This window comes from Mustela lutreola, chromosome 15, assembly GCF_030435805.1.
Source record: "Mustela lutreola isolate mMusLut2 chromosome 15, mMusLut2.pri, whole genome shotgun sequence".
Lineage (NCBI taxonomy): Eukaryota > Metazoa > Chordata > Mammalia > Carnivora > Mustelidae > Mustela > Mustela lutreola.
In genome coordinates, this window is record NC_081304.1 from 42192292 (window position 1) to 42216572 (window position 24281).

Sequence of the window (24281 nt, forward strand, 5' to 3'; positions counted from 1 at the left end):
TATATTAAATATATTTTATTTAAATAACATTAAACACAGCTAGCTCTTTGTCCGTTGGTCCTGGTGTTGGGCTAAGGGAGTACTGCAGGTAAGGGTGAAACAGATTCCAGCTTTCAGTTTCTTAGCTCAGAAATTCCAGCAATCCCTGTAGCTCCTTGCAACCCCTCACAACCTCTGGGATGGACTGCAGAGTCTGGGAAGAGGCATAAAAGGCAGATTAGGGTCATAAGTCCAAGGCTCCCAGCCCCAGGAAGCACCAACTGGGTCAGAGGGGAGAGCAGAAGCCACAGAGAAGCCTGCAACAGTGAGTCAGGCCCAGGGCTCAGCACAGGCTGGGAACCACAGAGATGCTCCTGAGTACTTCCTGGGGCCAAGCCCTATGCCAGGTGCCTTAGCTACATCAACTCCCTCCCTCCTTTACCTCATAAATATGCTGAACAATGTCATCTAGTTTCTTTAACTCCTTGTCAGAGCGCCGAAGATTCTCCTCTAGTATGTTTCTCTAGAAAACAGACAAGATGCATTAAGTCCTACATTCAGAAAAACAGCATAGCTTGTGGGGCAAGGAAAATATGGCAGAGCACTTGCTAGTAGTAGTGGGAAATGGCCCTGAATGGCATGGGAATTCTTACATGGCTCTGGAACTTGACCATGAGTTTTGCCTTCTCATTTTTCATCTCCAGGAACATCACCCTCAATTTGTCCACCTGTAGGTATATTCAGATCAGTAGAGGCACAGCCTAGGGTTCCCGCCAGCTGCCCAGCTCCTCTGCTGAGTCACCTCTCACCTCTTGGGAGAGCCACACTTTCTCCTGGATCCAGTTAGTAGCCATAGGCTGACAGTCGGGGTTCAGCTGACCTGCTAGAGTCTCTTGGAGCACCTTAGTCTCTGTCTCCGCACGCCGAAGTGAGCGGGTGAGCTGGGTTACCTCCTCTCTAAGGCTCTGGGGACGAGAATGGAGAGATGTCCAGTAGCCCTCAAAGGGCCTCTCTACCCTTATTATCCCATGTGGTGAACGGTGAACAAGGGAAGACCAGGGATCCATTTCCCACCAAATCTGAAATTCTATCCCTCAGGGACACAGAAGGCGGAGGGCCAGGCATCATACTGAACATACTATGAGCTCGCCGCTCCTGTCTATCTGCTCTAGGATCTTCTCATTCTGCTGTTGTATCACTTCCTGGAGCTCCTTTTCATTCTGTGAGGGAAAGGGAGGTAAGAAGCACTGAGAGAGCTGGCTTCTTAGCAGCCCTTGCCAGGAGATAGGATTTAGTGTCTGACCCCTGTCCAGCTCCAATAACACCAATTGATAACACTCCCGATTCTTCCTCTAGGGCTACATCAAGCAAGGCATGTTTCAGTGTTGAGAGAGTTCTGCCAGAGTTCCTGACTTCTAGGTCATCCTGGGAGATGGGTCAGCCCATTGCTAATTCCCAAACGTGTAAAATGGCTGACCCCAGGAAGGGCAAAACTAGGGCAAGGATTGGAAAATCCCCACCACCCAGATTCCTGGAGAGACCACTGCTCCCAATGGGCCAGTAGAGCTGCCCCAGTTCTTCATCGCCCCACTTCTAGGCCCTTCCTTCACCTTGTAGCGCAAGCACAAGGCCTGGTTCAGCTTCTCTATGTCTGCCTCCTTTGCCTTCTGGGCTTCCTGATGCTGTTCTTCCTGGGCCTGCAGATTTGCCTGCAGATCACAACTAGGGGAGGGAAAAATTCAGCATTATTTCTGTCCTCCCAGGTGCTGGCTGGGCCCTGGACATAAGGAGCCATCTCACGTGACCTGCCCCCTCTGATCAAGGCCACCCTCCACTCACATCTTTCGTTGCCAAGTCCTGACAGCTTCCTCTTTAGACTCTTGCAGCAGGGAGCACAGGCTTTGAAGCTCCAGAGTCATTTCACCCATTTCTGCCAGGCTCTTCTCCATGCCTGGGATCTCTGAAAGAGCAAGTGCTAGCTGGAAGCAGAGCCCTTGGGCTCTGGAAGGAAGAAGTGTGGGTAGCCATCGCCACCACAACTCTTATCCATGTTCCCCACCCATAGGATTTAAATTTCCAGAACACCGCAGATCCCAAAAGGCAGAAATAAAATGAGCCCATGTAAAATTGAGGTTTTTAGAGCAAATTACTTCTCACTGTTTTACTCTTTATCATGAGTACCAGATCTAGAAATGAGGCAGGATCCCTGGAGCCCATCCTAACCTGTAGGCTGAAGGGAAACCATTGATGCTACTCGGGTGAAAGCACTCTTGTCACTTCCGAGCAAGGGCACAGGAGATGCTTCTGACTCTGAAACAAAACCAACCAAGGTAGAGGGCTCCTCTGGTGACCCAGTCAAGGGTCTGCCATAACAGAAGCCAGGGCCACAACTCTCCCACCCCTAAATCCCAGGGCCTTTAACCTTCATCTGCCACTGTTGTCAAGACATTTCCCAGGAAGGCGCTGGCAGTAGGCAGAGGGCATTCCTGGGCAGGAGCACAGGCTGTGCTTACCACGGGGGTCTCTGGTTCAGCCTAAGGGTAGAGGAGAAACATGGTCAGCGGCTCTTCAGGCTTATGATCTCTTAAACTTCCAGGTACCAAGAAGCCACCTCCTCTGGAATGCTGTTCCATCTACTCTCTTTTTTCTCTTTCAGCACCTTTTCAATTAGCTCCTTTCCCAGAATTTAATTCTCTCACAAAAAAACAACAACAACAAAAACACAATTAAACACAGAAACCTTCTTAAATTAAATCCCATTTTTTAATTTAATTTTATTTATTTATTTGACAGACAGATCACAAGTAGGCAGAGAGGCAGGCAGAGAGAGAGGGGGAAGCAGGCTCCCCGCTGAGCAGAGAGCCCGATGTGGGGCTCGATCCCAGGACCCTGAGATCACGACCCGAGCCGAAGGCAGAGGCTCAACCCACTGAGCCACCCAGGTGCCCCACTAAATCCCATTTTTAAACTGCCTTTTCTCTTTCCCCTCCGATCAAGAAAAAGATAAAGAAGCCTACATTTCCCGCCTAAAACTGTCATTATCTAGTGACTCCCTAGCCCACTACACTCAGTCTTCTTCCTCACCATTCCACCAAAACTCGTTTGGTTCACTAAGGGCATCCTTACTTTCAAATTCCACAGACATGTTTCAGCTCTTGTTTTACCTGACCTATTTGATAATCGATGACCATGTTCTTCTTTTAGAAACTTCCTTTTCTTGGGGTGCCTGGGTGGCTCAGTGGGTTAAAGCCTCTGCCTTCAGCCCAGGTCATGATCCCAGGATCAAGCCCCACATTGGGCTCTCTGCTCAGCAGGGAGCCTGCTTCCTCCCCCTGCTCTCTCTGCCTGCCTCTCTGCCTACTTGCGATCTCTGACAAATTTTAAAAAATAAAAAAAATTTTGGGCGCCTGGGTGGCTCAGTGGGTTGAGCCGCTGCCTTCGGCTCGGGTCATGATCTCAGGGTCCTGGGATCGAGTCCCACATCGGGCTCTCTGCTCAGCGGGGAGCCTGCTTCCTCCTCTCTCTCTCTCTCTGCCTGCTTGTGATCTCTCTCTCTGTCGAATAAATAAATAAAATCTTTTAATAAAAAAAAAAAATAAATAAATAAAAAAAATAAAAAAATTTAAAACTTTAAAAAAAAAGAAACTTCTTTTTCTCAGCTTCTGGGACATGACTCTCTCCTTCATACACACGCCTCATAACTTTCTCACTATTTCTTCTCTCTATCCACAGGTTGTTCCTTAAACTGTTGGACTCCTTTTGGTTCATCCTTGGCCTTCTTTATACTCTAATCCATTCCCTAGGCCTTGCCTTGGGGAACTCCACAAAAAAGCTACTACTACGTGGATGAACTTTCTATCTGTCTCTCTCAAGTAGATTTTTTTCTCAATCTCCAGACCCAAAAGCCTGTGAAAAATCTACCAGAACGCTCCACAGTCTACCTGAAATTTAGGTTACATAAGGCTGACCTCACCATTTTCCCTGTCCCATCCCACCAAAAATCTGTTCCTCCTCCAGTTTATGATACTAGGGCCGGGGGATTGGGAGGGCAGCAACTGACAGTCTGTGGTTCAGATCTGGCCTGCCACCTGTCTTGGTAAGTAAGCTTTATTGAAATACAGCCATACATTTATTTACATATTATCTATGGCTGCTTTTGAGCTACAAAGGCATAGTTGAGTAGTTAAGATAGTGACAACATGGCCAAAAAGACAAAAGTACGATATTGTACTTTATGGGAAAAGTGTGCCACCCCCAGTTCTAGAAGGTATCATCTTTCCAGCAATTTAGAGACGACCCTTCACTCTTCCACCTTACTCCTACACCAAATTGGTTACCAGGTTCTATTACTTTTATTTTCTTCTTCTTTTTTTTTTTTTTTAAAGATTTTATTTATTTATTTGACAGAGAGAGATCACAAGTAGGCAGAGAGGCAGGCAGAGAAAGAGAGAGGAGGAAACAGGCTCCCTGCTGAGCAGAGAGCCCGATGTGGGACTCGATCCCAGGACCCTGAGATCATGACCTGAGCCGAAGGCAGCAGCTTAACCCACTGAACCACCCAGGCGCCCACTTCTATTTTCTTTTTTTTTTTAAATTAATTAATTTTTTTTTTTTAAGATTTTATTTATTTATTTGACAGAGAGAGATCACAAGTAGGCAGAGAGGCAGGCAGAGAGAGAGAGGGGGAAGCAGGCTCCCTGCTGAGCAAAGAGCCCGATGCGGGACTCGATCCCAGGACCCTGAGATCATGACCTGAGCCGAAGGCAATGGCTTAACCCATTGAGCCACCCAGGCGCCCCCACTTCTATTTTCTAAATACGTATTCAATTCATCCAGTCCACCCTTTCCTTTCTAACCCTTCTATAATCGCCATTAGTTCAAACCTCCAGGCCTCCTGTCTACTTCTCTAGTTTTGTCTCCTTGTCATTCTTGCCCCATATAGCTTCTATACTGAAAAGCTACTTCCCAGACTCCAAACCTGCCAAATTCCTTATGAGCAGGGCCTTATCTTGTTCACCTGTAACCCCAGCACATAACCCAGGTCGTGTTATAAGGTAGACACTACAAGAAGAGTACACACAGTGCCTCTCTGACTTTCATAGTCAGAAAGGCACTTTCTGACTTTGCCTAGTAGGCCTAGTAGGCCTTCCTACTTCCTACAGGTGCCCCTGGCCCACCCCCACCTTCCAAAACTCAAGACTCTGCCCAAGGATCACCTGCTCTGAGAAGACATGCTAACTCTCAAAGGTATAACTGATGCTTCCTCCATGAAGACCTCTATCATGATCCCAAGTCAAGATGTCAAGGTTACACCTATCTTCCCTGCAACACTGTAGATTCTTTCACATTTTCTGTGCTCAGCACACACTAGGGTCAGATCATAAGCACTTCCAAATTTCAGGATCGTGGTTGTACCTTTCAATGTTGAATAAGCTGATTAACTATTCTGAAAGATATCAACAATATATTGTGTGGTGTGCACTGTGGGAAAGCCAAAGAAGAAAGGCTAAATTTCTGTTTTCTGTTAAAGATTTTATTTATTTGACAGAGAGAGCAAGTTCACAAGTAGGTAGATGGGGTAGGGCGGGGGGAAGCAGGCTCTCTGCTAGAGAGCCTGATGCGGGGGCTTGATCCCAGGACCCTGAGATCAAGACCTGAGCCAAAGACAGAGGCTTAATCCACTGAGCCACATAGGTGCCCCCTCTTTTTTTTTTTTTTTTTTTTTAATATTTATTTATTTGAGAGAGAGAGAAAGAGAGAGGAAGAGTGAGTGCAGGGGGAGGGCCAGAGTGAGAGGAAGAGAGAGAAAATCTCCAGCAGACTCACCAGAGTGTGGAGCCCAGCCTGGGGCTTGATCTCATGATCCTGAGATCATGAACTGAGCTGAAATCTAGTCAGATGCTTAACTAACCGAATCACACAGGTGTCCCATCTGCTTGCTTTCTTTCTTTTTTTTTTTTTTAAAGATTTTATTGATTTTATTTGACAGAGATCACAAGCAGGCAGAGAGGCAGGCAGAGAGAGGGAGGAGAAAGCAGGCTCCCTGCTGAGCAGAGAGCCCGATGTGGGGCTCAATCCTAGGACCCTGAGATCATGACCTGAGCCAAAGGCAGAGGCTTTAACCCACTGAGCCACCCAGGCGCCCCCCATCTGCTTTCTTTAAACATCATAATCTAGATGATGAGAACAGACATCTGAGGGAAACTAATGCAAGTGCAAAAGGAGAGTAAGTTCATGAAGAATACAGCAGGAGATCACTGAGTCCATGTGATTCTGGAACATTTGAAAGAAGTTGAAATAAGGAGGATAAAGAAAGGAAAGGTATTTCTAGTTTCTAGAAAATGGGCATGGTAACAGCCCAAGTCTGGGTATGATTAGAGACAGGGCATGTATGATTAGAGACATGTGGTATACAGGCAGTCTAGTTGGAGTAAAGGGTTCATAATAGGCAGGAAACAGATGAAAAAAAGGATGACAGGATGAAGTACTGTAGGTAACTGAAAGTCAGTGAAGGTCAGAGATGGAAGAATAGTGTTTTAGGAAGACCATTCTGCATGATAAAGATACAACTGGAAAAACTCTCATCAACTAGGAATAGAGGAGAACTTCCTCAACCTACAAAAGCCTGCAGCTAACATCATACTTTCCATGTAGTGGTGGAAGTTCTAGCTAATGAAGTAGGATGAGAAAAGGAAATTAAAAATCTACAGATTGGGAAGGAAGGAATAAAATTGTCTTTGGTTGAAGATATGATTGGAAAGGAAGAGAAGGAATCCCTGGATCCTACCTTCTCCTTTAGTTTTGCCTGTAAGAAGAGGGTGAGTCTCCGTAGTTGCTCAGTCAGCACCCCTAGCTCTTGGGAATACTGGCGGGTCTTCTCCAGGTGTTGTTCCTGGTTCTCTGCTATGGTTCTAGCCAGGTTAGCCCTGAAATCAGGAAAGAATAGAGAATACAGCCAAAGACCAGGCAACCTCTGAACTCCTCTCCCAAATCCCCACACGGAGCTTCATTCAAAAAGGAAACATGGGGCACCTGGGTGACTCAGTCAGTTGGGCGTCTGACTCTTGATTTCAGCTCAGGTCATGAGTCCTGGGATCCAGCCTGGCCTCAGCCTCTGCACTCAGTGTGGGGTCTGCTGTCCCCCTCCCTCTAGTTCTCCCCCTTCTCATGCTCTCATTCTCTTTTTCTCTCTTTCAAATGAATAAATAACATCTTTAAAAAAAAAAGAGGAAAACAAGAGGATCTTGGATCATGTCACAGTCTCCTTGGAGACTGCAGTTTCTGAAGTGTTCCGAGGAAGCATAAACACTTAGTAGGTGAATGTCTACGGCCATACCACCCTGAACGCGCCTGATCTCGTCTGATCTCGGAAGCTAAGCAGGATTGGGCCTGGTTAGTACTTGGATGGGAAACACTTAGTAGGTGAAGCACAGGAACGTAGAAATCTTACTTCAGGTTCTCCACAGTGTCCTTGAGGTCCTCACACTGCAGGCTGCGCTCCCGGAGTGCTTCCAGCGTGGTTTTCAACTGACATTCCACCTGACCCAGCTCTAAGTGAGCAACCTGATTCTCTTGGTCTGCAAACTGGGGACACAGGAAAAGGAAGGAAGGCAAGGGGCGAGAGAAGGAGGGGGTGAAAATGAGCTAAGTGGGAAATTTCAGAGCCCTGGGAACAGAGGCTTTTTCTGGTCCCCGGCCTCAAATGTCACCAGCATAGCATCAGGTAAGAGGCACACTGCTCCCAGCTCCCCTGCCCCGAGCCATGTTCCTCACCTCCAGGGTCTCCTTCAGGTCTTGGACCTCCTTGGCCAGGACGGCCTGTTGCTGCTGCAGCTCTGCCTGCGTGTGTTTTAGTGCCACCGCTTCCTTTTGCCATCTGCCAAAGACCTTCTTTTAGATCCCAGCCATCCTACACTCTGGGTGCTGACTGCCACCACAACCCGATAGTGACTCACTGAGTAGCCTGTTCCTCATTGCTCTGGGTCAGCTGGCTGAGCAACTCATCCTTCATGGCCAGGTCCTGGGTACAATGGGCATGCTGACTCTGTAGCTCTTTTAGCTGACTCTCCATGCTGGCCAGACTCTGCAGCTGAGCCCGGATATCTAAACAAAAAGTATCCTAATGACACCATGTAGTCATCAGGCCAAAACCTCTCTGTTCTTCTGCTCTGAAAAAAATGCTCCACAGCACTTCTTTGTTCTACTGCCATACGCCAGGCTTCAGCAGGGCACAGGGCTTGTTCGTGTATGTATGTGTACATGTACACACACACACACACACACACACACCCCTACCTGTTGCACGCGCGCGCGCACACACACACACACACACACACACACACACACACCCCTACCTGTTGCTAGGTGACTGTTTTCCAACTCTAGTTGTTCTATTCGGCTTTTGCAGTCCTCTAAATGGGTAGTAGCTTGTTCCAGCTCCCTGGAAACCTAGGAAGAAAAGATAGATTTTTCTCCTATGATTCTTCCTGAATCAGGAATCCTAGGACTCAGACCAGCTTCTCTTTCTGGACAGAACAGCAAAGCACCTTGCTCCTGGGCAGTAACACTGCAGAAATAAGTTCCCCAGTAAAAAGGAGAAAGAGGAGAAAAGTAGCTGAAGAAGGTACTAAAGAGAAAAGGAAACAACTGGGCCCAAAGCCATCTACAGTGAAAGGACCTGGCTGGTCTCCAAACCCAGAGGAGAAAAAGGACACAACCAGGGAAAGAGGCTAATGATACCACTCATTAGAAAGGCCTTCTACAGAGGAGGATGAGGAAACCAGGCCTAAGAAGTCCCCACTTCTGGTTTGTACCTGCTGCTTTTCCTCAATTGCAGCATCACGTTCCTGCAGGGTCTGCCGGCTCTTGGCTTTGAGTTTCTCTGTGAGTTGTTGAGACCGGCTCAGCAAGGCTGTCCATGTTACGTACTAGTAGGGGAAGCAAGCAGGTCAGGAGAGCACATTCGAGGCAGGGCTCCTAACAGGGCGGGCTGGGAGTAAAGGGTGATATAATAGCCCCAAATACTCACATCCAGCTGCATGGATATCCAGTCCTGTTGTAGGTTTGAAGTCAGACTCGCTGACTGCTGAGCCACCTCTTTCTGCTCAGCATGAAGCCCAACCTACACAAGAAGGATTGCCTACAGAGATGGCCCCCTCCCTCTGGATACAACAGAGTGCGGGGATATGGCCATCCCAGTGTGTCAGCTTAGATCCCAGGGAAGAAAATGCCTTCAAATTACCAGCTGGGCCTGGGTCTCCTTCAAAAGGCCTCTGAAGTTCCCAGTGGATGCCAGGTCCTGTTCCAGCTGGCTGATGCGCTGGCTGGCATGTGCACAGAAAGCCTCTAGCACAGCCTCCGCCTGTTGAGGGAAGAGGGCAAGTAACTCTGTGTTCTTGCAGGAACCCTGAAGAAGAGACCTCCCACATCCAGGAACAAAGGCCTGGCACCTTACCGCGTCCTTGCCTCTAAGGGCCATTTCCTCTTTGTGTTTTGCCTCCTCCCTTTCTGCTTTGAGGCTCTGGAGCCTTGCCTTCAACTTCTTCAACACGTCACAACAGCAGGAGACCAGGGTTTCTGCATGCCGAGACTACAAGATAAGAATCAGACATCGTGGGCGCCTGGGTGGCTCAGTGGGTTAAGCCGCGGCCTTCGGCTCAGGTCATGATCTCAGGGTCCTGGGATCGAGTCCCGCTTCGGGCTCTCTGCTCAGCGGGGAGCCTGCTTCCTCCTTTCTCTCTCTCTCTGCCTGCCTCTCTGCCTACTTGTGATCTCTCTCTGTCAGATAAATAAATAAAATCTCTAAAATAAATAAATGAATGAATGAATAAAATCTAAAAAAAAAAAAAAAAAGAATCAGACACCACGTCCAGTTCCTTTTTTTGGACTTTCAGTCTCACCGGAGTGCCTTCACCTTCGTGCTGCTTACCTCCTGACTCACGGCAGTTTTATCTTCCTCTAAGTGCAACAGAGATAGATGAAGCAAGGATATCAGCTCTTTAGAAGCCAGCATCCAAGACTGCTGTAAATGGAAAGGTGGTTAGGTTAGACCAGAGACCAAATAAAGTCACTAAGTCGGAACTAATAACCAAGGGCACTGGGAGGGGAAACCACTGACCCCAGTTTCAAGCTCCCAGTAGGGAGAAGATAATCACCATCTGCTAACCACCCAGAACTCTCCATTCTTCTTTTTTTAAGATTTTATTTATTTATTTGAGAGAGAGAGATCACAAGTAGGCCGAGAGGCAGGCAGAGAAAGAGAGAGGGAAGCAGGCTCCCCGCTGAGCAGAGAGCTCGATGTGAGGCTCGATCCCAGGACCCTGATACCATGACCCAAGCCAAAGGCAGCGGCCCAACCCACTGAGCCACCCAAGTGCCCCAAGACTCATTCTTGATCGTCACAGGACACCCAGAGATGGCATAAAGGCAATCAGTACTTACCATGACATTCCTGGACTGCTGCAGAGCCTGTCCAATCTCTTGGCTCTCCTGAAGATGCTGAGGTTTCTTACTTGTCTAGTCAGAGAAACAAAAGTGTGCCCTTTGAAGAGGCAACATGCCCCACCAGCGCCACATTCCCCCTCCCATCTGCCAAGATCCAGGACCCTCTCCTATGAAAAGCAGGAGCAAGGCTCACAGCTGAAGGAAGCTGAGTCAGAAAAAAATCCAGAGGTACATAAAAAAATTCCTTTTCAAAATAACCTTTTTCAGGCGCCTGGGTGGCTCAGTGGGTTAAGCTGCTGCCTTTGGCTCAGGTCATGATCCCAGAGTCCTGGGATAGAGTCCCGCAACAGGCTCTCTGCTCGGCGGGGAGCCTGCTTCCCCCCTCTCTCTCTGCCTGCTTGTGATTTCTCTCTCTGTCAAATAAATAAAATCTTAAAAAAAAACAAAAAAAACCAACCTTTTTCTACCTATAAGGATGACATGTGTTTAAAGGTTTATAAAAGTTTGGAAATATAGAGTGAATAAAATGGAAAAAGAAGCCATTAATAATTTCACCATCCGGAGCAATGATTCTTTTTTTTTTTTTTTAGATGTAATTTATTTATTTGAGAGACAGCAAGCATGAGTGGGGAGGGGGACAGAGGGAGAAGGACAGGGCCAAGCAGACTCCCTGCTGACCTCAGAGCCAGACCCAGGACTCTATCCCAGGACTCTGAGATCATGATCTGAGCAGAAATCAAGAGTTGGCCGCTTAACCGACTGACCCGCCCAAGGACCCCTAGAGCAATGATTTTTTTTTTTTTTTAAGATTTTATTTATTTATTTGACAGAGAGAGATCACAAGTAGGCAGAGAGGCAGGCAGAGAGAGGGGAGGAAGCAGGCTTCCTGCTGAGCAGAGAGCCCAATGCAGGACTCGATCCCAGGACCCCAAGATCATGACCCGAGCTGAAAGCAGCGGCTCAACCCACTGAGCCACCCAGGTGCCCGAGAGCAATGATTCTTAACCAACAGTATAGCAACTACCCTGAAAGATTTCACTATAACTCCACACCAGAGATTTTCTGGCTATAGGGATTTGCTGTAACTGAGGAATATATTACTTCCCTCAGGTGTCAGGAAGATTACTGATTTAGAAAGAAACTACCATATTCAAGGGGCCTGGGTGGCTCAGGTCATGATCCCAGGGTCCTGGGATCGAGCCCTACATCAGGCTCTCCCTGCTCTGCCTGCCAATCCCCTTGCTTGTGCTCTATCAAATAAATAAAATCTTGAAAAAAGAAACTACCTTATTCAATAAATTCTAAGATGATTATCTTTTTATACAATAGTGCCACTGAAATTGGGATGCATCTTAATACTGACAGTGTTTTAGGTATGATGAAAGACAGTAATGCTTAAGAAAATCACAACTGAGGGGCGCCTGGGTGGCTCAGTGGGTTAAGCCGCTGCCTTCGGCACAGGTCATGATCTCAGGGTCCCGAGATCGAGTCCCGCATCGGGCTCTCTGCTCAGCAGGGAGCCTGCTTCCTTCTCTCTCTCTCTCTCTGCCTGCCTCTCAGTGTACTTGTGATTTCTCTCTGTCAAATAAATAAATAAAATCTTTAAAAAAAAAAAAAAAAGAAAGAAAATCACAATTGAGATTATAACATAAACATGGGGTCTTCCTTCTATTACTTAATTTCATTATATTAATGTTATTTAACCTTGAGTTTATATTCACTCTCTTCACTGAAATTGCCTGAGACTGGAACATGGGGACCTATCAAAGTAGAGTACACTCATTTTTAACTTCCGCTGATACTTTACCTCACCTCGAAGCCTTTCAGAAATTATCTAAACTCTGATTTCCTTTCTTTTTTTTTGTAATTTCCTTTCTTTAAAAGCCATGATTTATGTTATACTTCCTTTCCATGTTATTAAAAACTCTTCATAAGCATACTTTAAAATTACGTTGCAAGGTGCCTGGGTGGTATGTTGGTTCATCTGCCTTTGGCTTAGGTCATGATCTCCAGGTCCTGAGATCTAGCACCCCCCACCACCGCCCTGCTCAGCAGGGAGTCTGCTTCTCTCTCTTTCTCTCCCTCAGCCCCTCCCCACTGCTCATTCTCTCTCTCTCTCAAATAAACATCTTTAAATAAATAAATAAATAAAATTACATAAAATCCCATCTTACGGTGTTTCCGAAAAAAGCTACTGCCTTTATGCAGCATTTTTTTTTAACTCTTAGGATACATTCCTAGAAGTGGAACTACTGGGTCAAAAAGTCTGAATTGCTTTAATGATCTTAAACTACTTTCAAAAAAGGTTGAACCAATTTATACACCCTACCTACAATGGGACAATATTTACCAGTATTATCTATTTTATTTTTTGCCATTTTGTGAGACGAAAATAGTTTTAATTTCATTCTTTTAATTTGTAATTCTCTTAATTTCTAGTAACCTTCTTGAATATTTCTTAGTCGTTTTTCTCATTCTCTGTCTATGCCTTACCTTAGTGCAGATAAAAATTAGTATGCTGTGTAGAGTGGAAAAGTATGATCTTGAGACAGCAGAGCCATACAAAGACTCAGGTTCTGAGAGAAAAGCCCAGAAATGTCATTACTGCTGAAAGGCAGCCATCATCTGAGACAAAACCTGTGGGAGCAGCAGTGCTGAGTCATGATGTTACAGCAGTCTGGATTTAAGGCAACAGAGCTTGTGGCATTCGCTGCTCCCCTCCCCTGCAGAGCGGCCATTATTCCCCACCACATCGTGTGTGGTAAGGCCCACAGCACTCTGTGAGAGCTGGGCAGGGCACGAATGCTCCTCAGAGCGGGGCAGTCAGGCAAGTGATGAGATTAGTGTGAAGGAGGCAGCCAAGTGGGAAGGACAGGACACTGTGATGGGGAATAGGGAATGGCGGCAGGTGCTGTCACTGCCCCTCTTTGGCTCTGGCTCAGTGGCCTCCAAAGGGATTTGGCAAGCTTCAGGGAAAGAGTGGGGAAGGAGGTCAGGATTTTGGCAGAAGGTAAAGTTGAGGATATTTTCAACCCCAGGTCTCTGGGCATTTGGAGACCAGCTCTTCTTAGCAGTAGCTACCCGTTATCTCAAAGGCCACAAGACTGAGGCTCTCAATTCCTTCCCTGGACACCATTCCTTTCCTTTCTCAACCTGTGCTGTCACAACCAGAATCCTCTAGAATAGTGGTCTTTAAACTGTTTTCCTCTCATATCTCACAGGATAACCTTGAAAGACTGAGTACTCTTAAGTTTAAAATGTTATAAAGGCTGTAATTTTAACCATGTTATAAATATTGATAGTTTGAGGGGCGCCTGGGTGGCTCAGTGGGTTAGAGCCTCTGCCTTCAGCTCAGGTCATGACCCCGGGGTCCTGGGATCGAGCCCTGCATCTGGCTCTCTGCTCAGCAGGGAGCCTGCTTCCTCCTCTCTCTGCCTGCCTCTCTGCCTACTTGTGATCTCTCTCTGTGTGTCAAATAAATAAATAAAAAATCTTTAAAAAAAAATGCATAAACAGGGGCCACTGGGTAGCTCAGCCAGTTAAGCATCCCACTCTTGATTTTGATCAGGTCATGATCTCATGGTCCTGGGATCAAGCCCTACATGGGGCTCTGCACTCAGTAGGGCGTTCACATAAGGATCCTCTCTCTCCCTTTCCCTCTGCCCCTGCCCCTGCGCACATGTACACTCTCTCTCAAATAAATAAATCTTTTTAAACAATGCATATACAAGCTCTTCCTAAAGGTCAGAAATTTAAAATAATAATAATAATGATAATAATAATAATAAATAATAAAAATAGATTTAATTTTTTTTAATTTTAAAAATTTAAAATAAAATAAATTTTAAAAATAAAATAATTTAAAACAAAAAAAGATCAGAAATTTGGGGGTCCCTGGGTGGCTCAGTTGATTAAGCATCTGACTCTTGATTTCAGCTCGGGTCATGATTTCAGGGTGGTGAGATCAAGCCCTGCTTTGGGCTTTACCCTCAGTGGGGAGTCTGCTTCTCTCCTTCTCGTTCTCCCTCTGCCTCTGCATGCATGCACATCCTCCCTCTCAACTAAATAAATCTTTAAATCTTTAAAAAGAGTCAGAAATTTTTTATCATCCTTTCTTCCTTGAACCTTGTATTTTTACACTCAGAATTTTATCCTCACGTAATATATTTTAATTCTATAATATATTAAGTCTATTATTAATCAATATCTCTGCAAACAAGAAGTCCATTTAACCCAGTAACATTTTATTGGGAATAATCTATTAATAAAAAGGACAGCAATTCCCTCCCCTTATTAACTCATGTGTCTGTGGATTACTATAATTCCTACACTAAGACATGCTTCAGCAACAATTCTATGCTGATTTTCCTTTCTTCTAGATGTAAGAACTGAGAATCTGCTTCACATAAGTAATGGGCATAAGTAGGAATGGAGGAAGAAAAGACCCAATTCTAGGTGCTCCTTTGGAGATACATGCCAAAATCTCAATAGTGAACTTCAGTCAAAATTTTTAATAATCCACATGTGTTACGTTATCATTGCAGCCATTTGCTTTCTCAGCATGTACACAAAGATTTTCTACTGTCCTTTGATTATTATTCCTTGACAATGTAAGATTCAGGATAGGTCGTGAATATGCTGCTCTTTAGGAAAGTAGGAAAGGGCCACTGAGAATGAGGAAGTAGGAAAGAAAAAAATTAGTTAAGAATACATGTGCGGGGGGCACCTGGATAGCTCAGTGGGTTAAAGCCTCTGCCTTCAGTTTGGGTCATGATCCCAGACTTCTGGGATCAAGCCCCGCATCGGGCTCTCTGCTCAGAGGGAAGCCTGCTTCCTCCTCTCTCTCTCTGTCTGCCTCTCTGCCTGCTTGTGATCTCTGTCAAATAAATAAATAAAATTAAAAAAAAAAAAAAAAGAATACATGTGTGGTGATTCACAGACCTGTACCCCTGGGGCTAATAATACATTATATATTAATAAAAAATTAAAATTTAAAACAAAAAGAGTACATGTGAAAGATGAACATCTAGAAACTGATTCCTTTAAAACTTTCCTTGCTTATATTCCCTAGGAAAATGATGATGTATCCCAGGGGTATAATGAGTACCCACAGCTCTAAGGGATTTTCCAGATCCTCAGCTTTTATACATATTTTAAAGAAGAGGGCCCACTGGGAAGAACTTCTTACCCCACTGGGAGATGTATCAGTCTGTGTGCTGCTGTCCCGAACCTCTGAGTGAGGGACAGTCAGCTGGCTCTTCCAGTCCCGCAGCTGGCGGGAGAGAACCTCCAGGAGGATGAGAGAGTTCAGCAGGTTATCTTCTAGGTCATGTCGAGATAAGGCAGTTAGATCCAGAGGACGGTTGCTGCAAGAAAAGAACATGAGAAGAAAGAAAGGGTGAGGGAATGGGAGCAGCAGGTCCTGATTAATGGAGCCCAGGGGCACAAAGATACAGGACACTTACCCCCATAGGAGGTGCTCTGTCTCAGAAGTACCATCCTTGATATCCACTGGGCCTGTCTGTGAGGTGTTTGTACTCTTTTCCTGTGCTGCTGGGGGAGTAAACCAAGTCCCCACGGAGCAAGTAGGGAAAGGGGTAGTACTAATCGCAGCATCCCGAAGCACAGAGGGAAGGGATAAGCTCTGGCGGAGATTTTCCAGCATAATCGAAGTATTTACATCTTTTTCCAACCAGGCCAGTGGGGACATCCAAGGCCCTGTATCAGAGATGAGAACCCTACCAGCATCTTCTACTGCTGGGTCTGGAGCTGCCTGGGATTCCATCTCTCCTGGATTTGGAGTTAGGCATGTGGATGGAGTATCTCCCATATTTAAGACAAGTGCTTGATCTCCTAACTCAGTCTTCTCAAGGAGTGTGGGAAAGCTAAGTTCTCTTTCCTCTACAGATCTGTGCTCTACAATTCCCTCCCCTGGGTCCACATGCCTGGCAGGGAAATCTGCTGCTAAGGCAGTTGACGGGGAGAGCCAGAGCATGGAGGAAGGCAAGAAGATATTACTTTCCGAAGGGACTAAGTCCTCAACCATAGCCTCAGTCCTACCACCCCTGAGGCTTTCTTTGGAGCAGTGTGGCTGTTGCGCTGAACAGGGATTTGGTAGACTCCCCAAGATATGGGATGGAGGATGCAGAAATGTAGGTTTATCAGGTATAGCGGGAACAACCTCTGAAAAGCTGTCTTCTTTGCAGGCTGCCACCCCTTCTCTTAGCAGATCTCCTAGCCTCAGAGGCTCATCTGGAAATGAGCTGTTTGTCTCTGTCATAGTATCTAAATGAGCTTCAAGTGTAACGTCTTGCTGTTGTCTCACTGGAGAGGGTACAAGGACCATGGTTTTAACCACATTGTTGTCCAGTGGATCTACAGCTTCCTCAGATATTTTAGGAGTAGAGTTAGTTTGGGGATTCAGATCTAGGGGCTGCTCATCTGATTCATGCTGACAAGGATCTTTTAGCCACTTTGAGGGATGGGTGAACTGTTCTGAAGGGGAATCAGTCCTCTTGGCATTGATAAAATCGGGTGGAGATGCGGTGTTGCTGCCTTCCTGACAAAGAAAACAAAAGGAGGTGACCAAGGCAGTCAATTCAGGTTCCCAACATATAATTATGGGTACAGAATATTGTCTGAACTCAAAGGAAGAGTTTTCATCACCTCTGTATAGGTAAAATTTGGCTAAGTCTTGCTGCGCACTAAAGAAACCCTAAACTACACCCTGACTAAAGCTGGGAAACCAACTTGGATCTTTGCAAGTGAACAAGCCTACAATATAAACAAGGCTGAGATAATCTATCTATATCCTGGGGAGATGGTAGCTTGAATGTGACCCACTTGTCTCCAATCCTAACTCCAACCTACTTTTAGAGGAATGGGTAGGAAGGATCTCTAGGTAAGCTCTGCTAGAACAAGAGTTGCTCCAAGATTTTCCCTCTTCTGGGATAGATGAGAAATTGGGGACCAGAGTTAGTATACTGTCTTGCTGGAGACCACAGAAATCTATGGACCCTAGGATAAAGGGCAACATCAATCTGAAGTAGAGACCCAGTCTCCTTGGCCTCAAGAGCTGAGAGTGTCCTGAAACACATGGGATGAATCCATTTAACCCTTGGTATTTTTAGAGCTCTAACCTTTACAGCAGAGGAAAATGAAGAACAGAGACTTCCTCCTGATGCCTCATAAAGGACTGATAACCCCCCACATGCTGGTTCACAGCCACAAAGACCACTGTGCCCTCTACCACCTCCAGGGTTGCTGGTCCTGAGACTCAATGAACAAGAAAGGGAAAATATGACTGTACTTAAATGGATGTAATAGGCACAGAAAGGATAAATCCTAAGATAGTTAGAAAAAGTAGACCCTAACAAAACAGCTGATAGAAGAAACAGATGACAATGGAAGAAGATTTGAGTACAACAACACACATATACAAAGACCTTCTGGAAATAGTAAAAAGAACTTTTATTTTTATTTTATTTTATTTTTTTTAAGATTTTATTTATTTATTTGACAGAGAGAAATCACAAGTAGACGGAGAGGCAGGCAGAGAGAGAGAGAGAGGGAAGCAGGCTCCCTGCTGAGCAGAGAGCCCGATGCGGGACTCGATCCCAGGACCCTGAGATCATGACCTGAGCCGAAGGCAGACACTTGACCAACTGAGCCACCCAGGCGCCCCTAAAAAGTACTTTTATTTTTTTTTTTTTTTTTTTTAAAGATTTTATTTATTTATTTAACAGAGAGAGATTACAAGTAGGCAGAGAGGCAGGCAGAGAGAGAGGTGAGGAAGCAGGCTCCCTGCTGAGCAGAGAGCCCGATGTGGGACTCGATCCCAGGACCCTGAGATCATGACCTGAGCTGAAGGCAGTGGCTTAACCCACTGAGCCACCCAGGCGCCCTAAAAAGTACTTTTAAAACAAAAAATTCAGCAAACTGAATTAAAAGAGGATAGTACAATACATACATACAAAGCCCTTATGGAAATAATAAATATTACTTTTAATTAAAAAATTCAATAAAATGAATTGAAAGACAATGATCAGAGTAGAGGTTGGAATTACTGGCCTGGCTCATCAAGTGGAAAAGTATCTTAAAGCAAAGACAAAAATACAAAGAAATATAAACCTTAGGGAAGACCTAAAAGAATTGGAAGATAAATCCAGTAAATCTAACATGTGAAGAAAAAAGTGCCATGAAGAAATTAACAAATTTTATAATTAACAATATTTAATTACTAACAAGTAAACAAATATAATTAACAAATATTATAAGAAAGTTTCTCCAAGGTAAAGAAAGACCAGAGTTTGCATATTGAAATGGCTTACCAAGTTCCAAGCAAGACTGTTAAGAAAAAATAAAATTACTGAAGTATATAAGGAAGATAAAACTATTTCAGTAGCTTGAGATAGAAAGAACAATTATGTTCCCCAAAAAACCCAAAAAATCAGACTTACGTGAAATCTCTCATTTACATCAGTGGATAAAACTTTAAAACATAAGGTTAAGCTAAAAAGGGCTTCTGATATTCTGGCAATTTGCTGATTGAGTGTTGATTACAATGACAGGTACTTCATACAAATTTGTTAAGTTGTATATTTTATGTACTTTCACACATTTTATTTCAGTTTTTTTTTAAAGATTTTATTTATTTACTTATCTGTCAGAAGGAGAGAGCACAGGCAGGGAGAGTGACAGGCAGAGGCAAAGAGAGAAGCAGCCTCTTGGCTTAGCAAGGATCCCAGGATCCCGGGATCATGACCCGTGACAAAGACAAGTGGCTTAACAGACTGAGCCACCAGGCGTCCCTTTATTTCAGGTTTGGTTTGTTTGTTTGTTTTTCCAGTTTTTAGAAGTTTTTCTTTCAAAGTGCTTTAAAGGAAAAGTAGAAAATAAAGTGATGACAAAGAGACATGAGGTTAAAGCAAACAAAAAGAGCAAAGACAGCAATATTAGTAAGGTTAGAGCATTACCGTAATAAAAGACATAAATGAAGATATGAAATAAAAAACATAAATCAGTATGCGATAGCTCAGAAACTAAATAAACAAACCAAAGACTCTGAGAAATGTAAACTTACACTTACAGTTTTTGCTGTGTTTATCAAGTTCCTATTCATTTTTTTTTTTAAATCACTTATGGAAACAATATTTGAAAATCTTAAAACTGGTAATATATAGTATATAAAGAACTCTTACAATTCAACAACAACAACAACAACAAAATAACCCAATTTAAAAATGGGCAAAAAGGGGCTCCTGGATGGCTCAGTGGGTTAAGCCTCTGCCTTCAGCTCAGGTCATGGTCTCAGGGTCCTGGGATCAAGCCCCACAGCAGGCTCTCTGCTCAGTGGTGAGCCTGCTTCCTCCTCTCTTTGCCCGCCTCTCTGCCTACTTCTGATCTCTCTGTCAAATAAATAAATCTTTTTAAAAAATGGGCAAAAAATTGGGGTGCCTGTGTGGCTCAGTTGGTTAACCGACTGCCTTAGGCTCAGAGGTCATGATCCTGGAGGGAGTCCTAGGATCGAGTCCCACAGGAAGCCTGCTTCTTCCTCTGACCCTTCCCCCTTCTCATGCTCTCTCTCTCATTCTCTTTCAAATAAATAAGCAAAATCTTTTTTTTTTTTTTTTTAAGATTTTATTTATTATTTATTTGACAGAGAGAGAAATCACAAGTAGGCGGAGAGTCAGGCAGAGAGAGAGAGAGAAGCAGGCTCCCGCTGAGCAAAGAGCCCGATGCGGGGCTCGATCCCAGGACACTGAGATCATGACCTGAGCCGAAGGCAGCGGCCTAATCCACTGAGCCACCCAGGCGCCCCTAAATAAGCAAAATCTTAAAAAAAAAATGGACAGGGGCGCCTGGGTGGCTCAGTGGGTTAAGCCGCGGCCTTCGGCTCAGGTCATGATCTCAGGGTCCTGGAATGGAGTCCCACGTCAGGCTCTCTGCTTAGCAGGGAGCCTGCTTCCTCCTCTCTCTCTGCCTGCCTCTCTGCCTACTTGTGATCTCTCTCTGTCAAATAAAAAAAAAAAAAAAAATGGACAAAAAACTTTAAAATAGACATTTCTTGAGGTAATACAAATGACCAAAAAGTACGTGAAAAGATCCTCAACATCACTAATTATTAGGGAAATGCAAATAAAAAACCACAATGACATAACACCTCACACCCATTAAAATGGCCACTATAAAAAACAAAACAAAAAGTACCAAGTGGGAAAAAAAAAAAAAAAAAAAAGTACCAAGTGGGGGCACCTGTCTTCGGCTCAGGTCATGATCTCAGGGTCCTGGGATCAAGTCCCGTGTCAGGCTCTCTGCTCGGTGGGGAGCCTGCTTCCTCCTCTCTTTCTGCCGTCTTTTCTGCCTATCTGTGATCTCTCTCTATCAAATAAAAATAAATAAAAATCTTAAAAAAAAAAAAAGTACCAAGTGTTGGTGAAGATGTAGAAAATTACTTTAAGGATTTATTTATTTATTTGAGAGAAAGAGAGATAGCACAAGTACACACATGGGAGAGCAGGGAAAGGGAGGCAGGTACTCTTTTTTTTAACCTAGACTATACTAATATGGTAAATTACAATTAAATAAAACTAAAATATATTTTAATTTTAATTAAAAAAAATTTTTAAAGATTTTATTTATTTATTTACAGAGACAGACACAGTGAGAGAGAGCATGCAAGTAGAGGGGAGTGGGGGGTTGGTGGGAGAGGGAGAAGCAGGCTTCCTGATGTGCAGGGAGCCCAATGTAGGGCTTGCTCCCAGGACCCTGGGATCCTGACCTGAGCCAAAGGTAGCCACTTAACTGACTGAGCCACCCAGGCTCCCCTAAAAGTCAAAATTTAGGTCCTCAGTCATAATAACTACCTTTTAAGTGCTCAACAGCCACAAAACTTATGGCCACCATACTGGACAACACATATTATCAAACATTCCCTTCAACCCAGAAAGTTTTGGGTATTTTTGTTTTGTTTTGTTTTTAAGATTTGTTTTTAAGATTTATTTATTTATTTGAGAGAGAGAAAGAGAAAGAGAGAATGAGGGTGAGCGAGCAGGGGGAGGGGCAGGAGAGGGAGAGGGGAAGCAGACTGCAGAGCCAACATGGGGCTCATTCCCATGATCCTGAGAGGACAACCTGAGCTGAAACCAAGTCAAATGCTCAAATGACAGTGCCCCACCAGAAAGTTCTACTGGTCAGTAAGTGTTAAAACAGTGTTTTTAAGAAAGGCTGCTACCTTTATACATATGTTATTCAGGAAGTCTCTGTTTTTACATATTCTTCTTTCCTCCTCTAACCTATTTAATTTATGTTGTATCTCAAAAATAATTCAGACTCCAAAGGAGCAGTGGAATGGCTTAGTGGGTGGAGCATGCAACTCTTGAACTTGGGGTCCTGAATTCAAGCCCCACGTTGGGTATGGAGCCTACTAAAGAAAAAATAAAAATAACTAGTGCTCGCTTCGGCAGCACATATACTAAAATTGGAACGATACAGAGAAGATTAGCATGGCCCCTGCGCAAGGATGACACGCAAATTCGTGAAGCGTTCCATATTTTTTTAAATTAAAAAAATAAATAAATAAAAATAACTAAAAATAGGGACACTTGGGTGGCTCAGTCTGTTTATTGGCTGCCTTTGGCCCAGGTTGTGATCCCAGAGTCCCGGGATCGAGTTTCGAATTGGGCTCCTTGCTCAGCAGGAAGCCTGCTTCTCTCTCTGCCTCTGCCTGCCACTCTGCCTGCTTGTGCTCTCTCTCTCGCTGACAAATGAATAAATTTTAAAAATCTTTTAAAAAATCAACTAAAAATAAAAATGTTACAAATAATTTAGTCTGCATGAAAAAGGGCAGATAGAGGTTAATGAGATACCAAATCATAGAAAAGAAAAAGGAAGCAAATCTTCCTATTTCAAGGAGTAACCGTAGCTATATCTGATGATCAAATTTGACCCTAAGCTCTCTAGAAGCCAGAGCAAGAGGGAAAATACCGTAGACTACCTAATTCTCCTTATCAGAAAAAAAGAGGATAGCAATTTCTTCAGGAAGACAAGTATCCCAGGCAGTTAAGTTCTAAAAGAAATTTCTTTAAGGAATTTTATAGAGGGGTCAATCTCCTTCCTCGGCAAGTTTTTACAACAACTGAAAAGCAGTTTCAAAGTGGCTACTTCTCTCAAGACTTTTGAAAAAAGTACAACTCAGTGAGGGCAATTCTACATGGGGCTAGTTTAAAAGAAGTCTGTCCAGGTACCCTGCCTTCTAGTGGGGTAACTTGATCCCAGGAAGAGTTCTGGCAACCTCTTGGAATGAACGTGGATATTGCCTCACTGTGGCAGCTGACTGATCTCTGCGTGTGAGCCCACATTAGCGGGAGAACCACTAATCAAAGTGATAGTGTTTCTCAGTAGTTTGGTAAAGGTTTAACGGGGGAGGAGGTGATAAAAACTAACAGCTAAATAGAGGTCTGGGTTCCCCGTGGATTTCCTTTAACCACCCTAGGGCACCTCTCTGTTGGCCTGAATAGCTGTAAATGGATGTCACTAAGGCAGAAGACTTCATTATCCTTATTAATTACGTTCCAGCCTTGGCCCTCTGTTCCTCTGAGCTTTCGACCTCGGCGAAGAGCCCAGTCGAGAAGCCGGCCAGGCGAATCTCACCTGCAATCCCAGCTTGCACAGTGATGAGGTCGGCGAGTAGCCTATCGGGGGCCCTTTTCCAGAGTTGGGGAGGGCACCGGGCTGCAGAATAAGTTCTCGGAGAGGAGTTCTCATAGCTGGTTTTCCCTGAGAAAGGAGAGTGTGAGAAAGCCTGGGCTGGGCCAGGCCGGCCCCTCTTCTCTTTCTAAGAAGCTCCTGCGGCAATAGGAAGAGTAGACTTCCACCGCAGTCGCGCTTAAGCGGCAGGACCGTTAATAGACCACACACACAGACACACAGACACACAGCCCTTCCCCAAGTTCCCCTCGACCCAGCTTTCCAGGACACTCGGCGCTGCGGCGTCCCGCCCCAAAGCCCCGACCCAGCTCTCTCCGTCCCTGAGGTTCTCTTGCTCACCGGTTGGGGCGAAGGCGACAGGATAACGTTCAGTTTTTTCACCCGCCACATTTTCACCACAGAACGCGCAGCGATCACCACCCAGACCCAAAAGCAGACGCCATGTTCACCCGCCGTCTTTATTTGAAACTGCGCCGCGCCTCTCGATTGGCTGCGAGGGTCTAGGTGCGTCGGCCTAGCGGTCCGCAGCAGGCTCGAGCCCGGCGGAGGAGGCGGGGCTTAAGATGGCCCGGCCCCGCCCCCACCCACGGGCTCGCGGGCCCAGCGCGTAGTCTTTAAGGACGGGAGTCTTCACCACCTGCGCAGGAGGGGGTTGGAGGTTTGGAAGTCCCCGGGGCCCGAGGCCCGTTTTGTGGTCTCACCTCGGGGCGGGTATCCAGATAGCTGGAGAGTCAAAGAGTCTGTCCCTCCCACTTCCAGTGGACCCTCCTCACACCCTGTCTGAAGTGTCTCGGTCGCCGGCCACAGGTGTCTCCCCAGGTTTGCCTTAGTTACCTGGCGCCTCAGTCTTGTCGGGGAAGTGCGGGCCGGGGAGCGAGGAAGGGGGAGGGGAGTGGAGCCTTCTGTAACCAGGACTGGTGCGTCCGAGCGCGTGGGCCCTACGTCTGGGGTGGCCTGAGCTGGAATTTAGCCTCTTCAGAATTTCTCGTGTTTTCCTGGAACTTACACATAGCCTGCTACAAGTTTACGGGAACAACAGCTAACCAGTATTGAACATTTATTCTGTACCTGGCACTGTTCCAGATGCTTTATCTATATTAACTCCTCTAATCCTCCTAAGGACCTGTGAGTAGGTGATGTAAATATCACCC

The 24281-nt window shown here is 45.2% G+C and overlaps 1 protein-coding gene and 1 non-coding gene across 4 annotated transcripts; one reads left to right on the forward strand and one right to left on the reverse strand.

The window, feature by feature from the left end:
• On the reverse strand, nt 1-24174 carry SPAG5 (sperm associated antigen 5). 3 transcript variants are annotated; one of them, XM_059148796.1, is made up of 24 exons: nt 23470-24174; nt 23074-23189; nt 15888-16981; nt 15611-15788; nt 10420-10494; nt 9908-10000; nt 9434-9568; nt 9221-9340; nt 9008-9100; nt 8793-8906; nt 8334-8427; nt 7935-8082; nt 7753-7855; nt 7430-7563; nt 6767-6905; nt 2402-2513; nt 2203-2289; nt 1819-1939; nt 1590-1701; nt 1119-1199; nt 789-944; nt 633-707; nt 422-502; nt 1-193 (listed from the first exon to the last, which is right to left on the reverse strand). In XM_059148796.1, the coding sequence occupies exons 2-24, from the start codon at nt 23185-23187 to the stop codon at nt 122-124; spliced, it is 3531 nt and encodes a 1176-aa protein (XP_059004779.1). In that variant the 5' UTR covers nt 23188-23189; nt 23470-24174; the 3' UTR covers nt 1-121. The 3 variants fall into 3 exon arrangements, with proteins under 3 accessions (XP_059004779.1, XP_059004778.1, XP_059004780.1); XM_059148795.1 differs by having other exon boundaries at nt 23074-23199; nt 23470-24173; XM_059148797.1 differs by lacking the exon at nt 9908-10000 and having other exon boundaries at nt 23074-23199; nt 23470-23729.
• Nucleotides 21872-21978, forward strand: LOC131817136 (U6 spliceosomal RNA). Its single transcript, XR_009348345.1, has one exon. It is a non-coding gene; the product is annotated as a U6 spliceosomal RNA (small nuclear RNA).
• Nucleotides 24175-24281: the final 107 nt, after the last annotated feature.

What these genes read in the sequence shown, in the direction of transcription:
- SPAG5 (XM_059148795.1), bottom strand. Translation starts at nt 23,520, where the DNA reads ATGTGGCGGGTGAAAAAACTGAACGTTATCCTGTCGCCTTCGCCCCAA. An exon ending in AGCAGTCCAGGAATGTCATG is followed by an intron (nt 10,001 to 10,419) that starts GTAAGTACTGAT and finishes TTCCATTTACAG; the next exon opens with CAGTCTTGGATGCTGGCTTC. An exon ending in ACAGGAGCGGCGAGCTCATA is followed by an intron (nt 945 to 1,118) that starts GTATGTTCAGTA and finishes TCTCGTCCCCAG; the next exon opens with AGCCTTAGAGAGGAGGTAAC.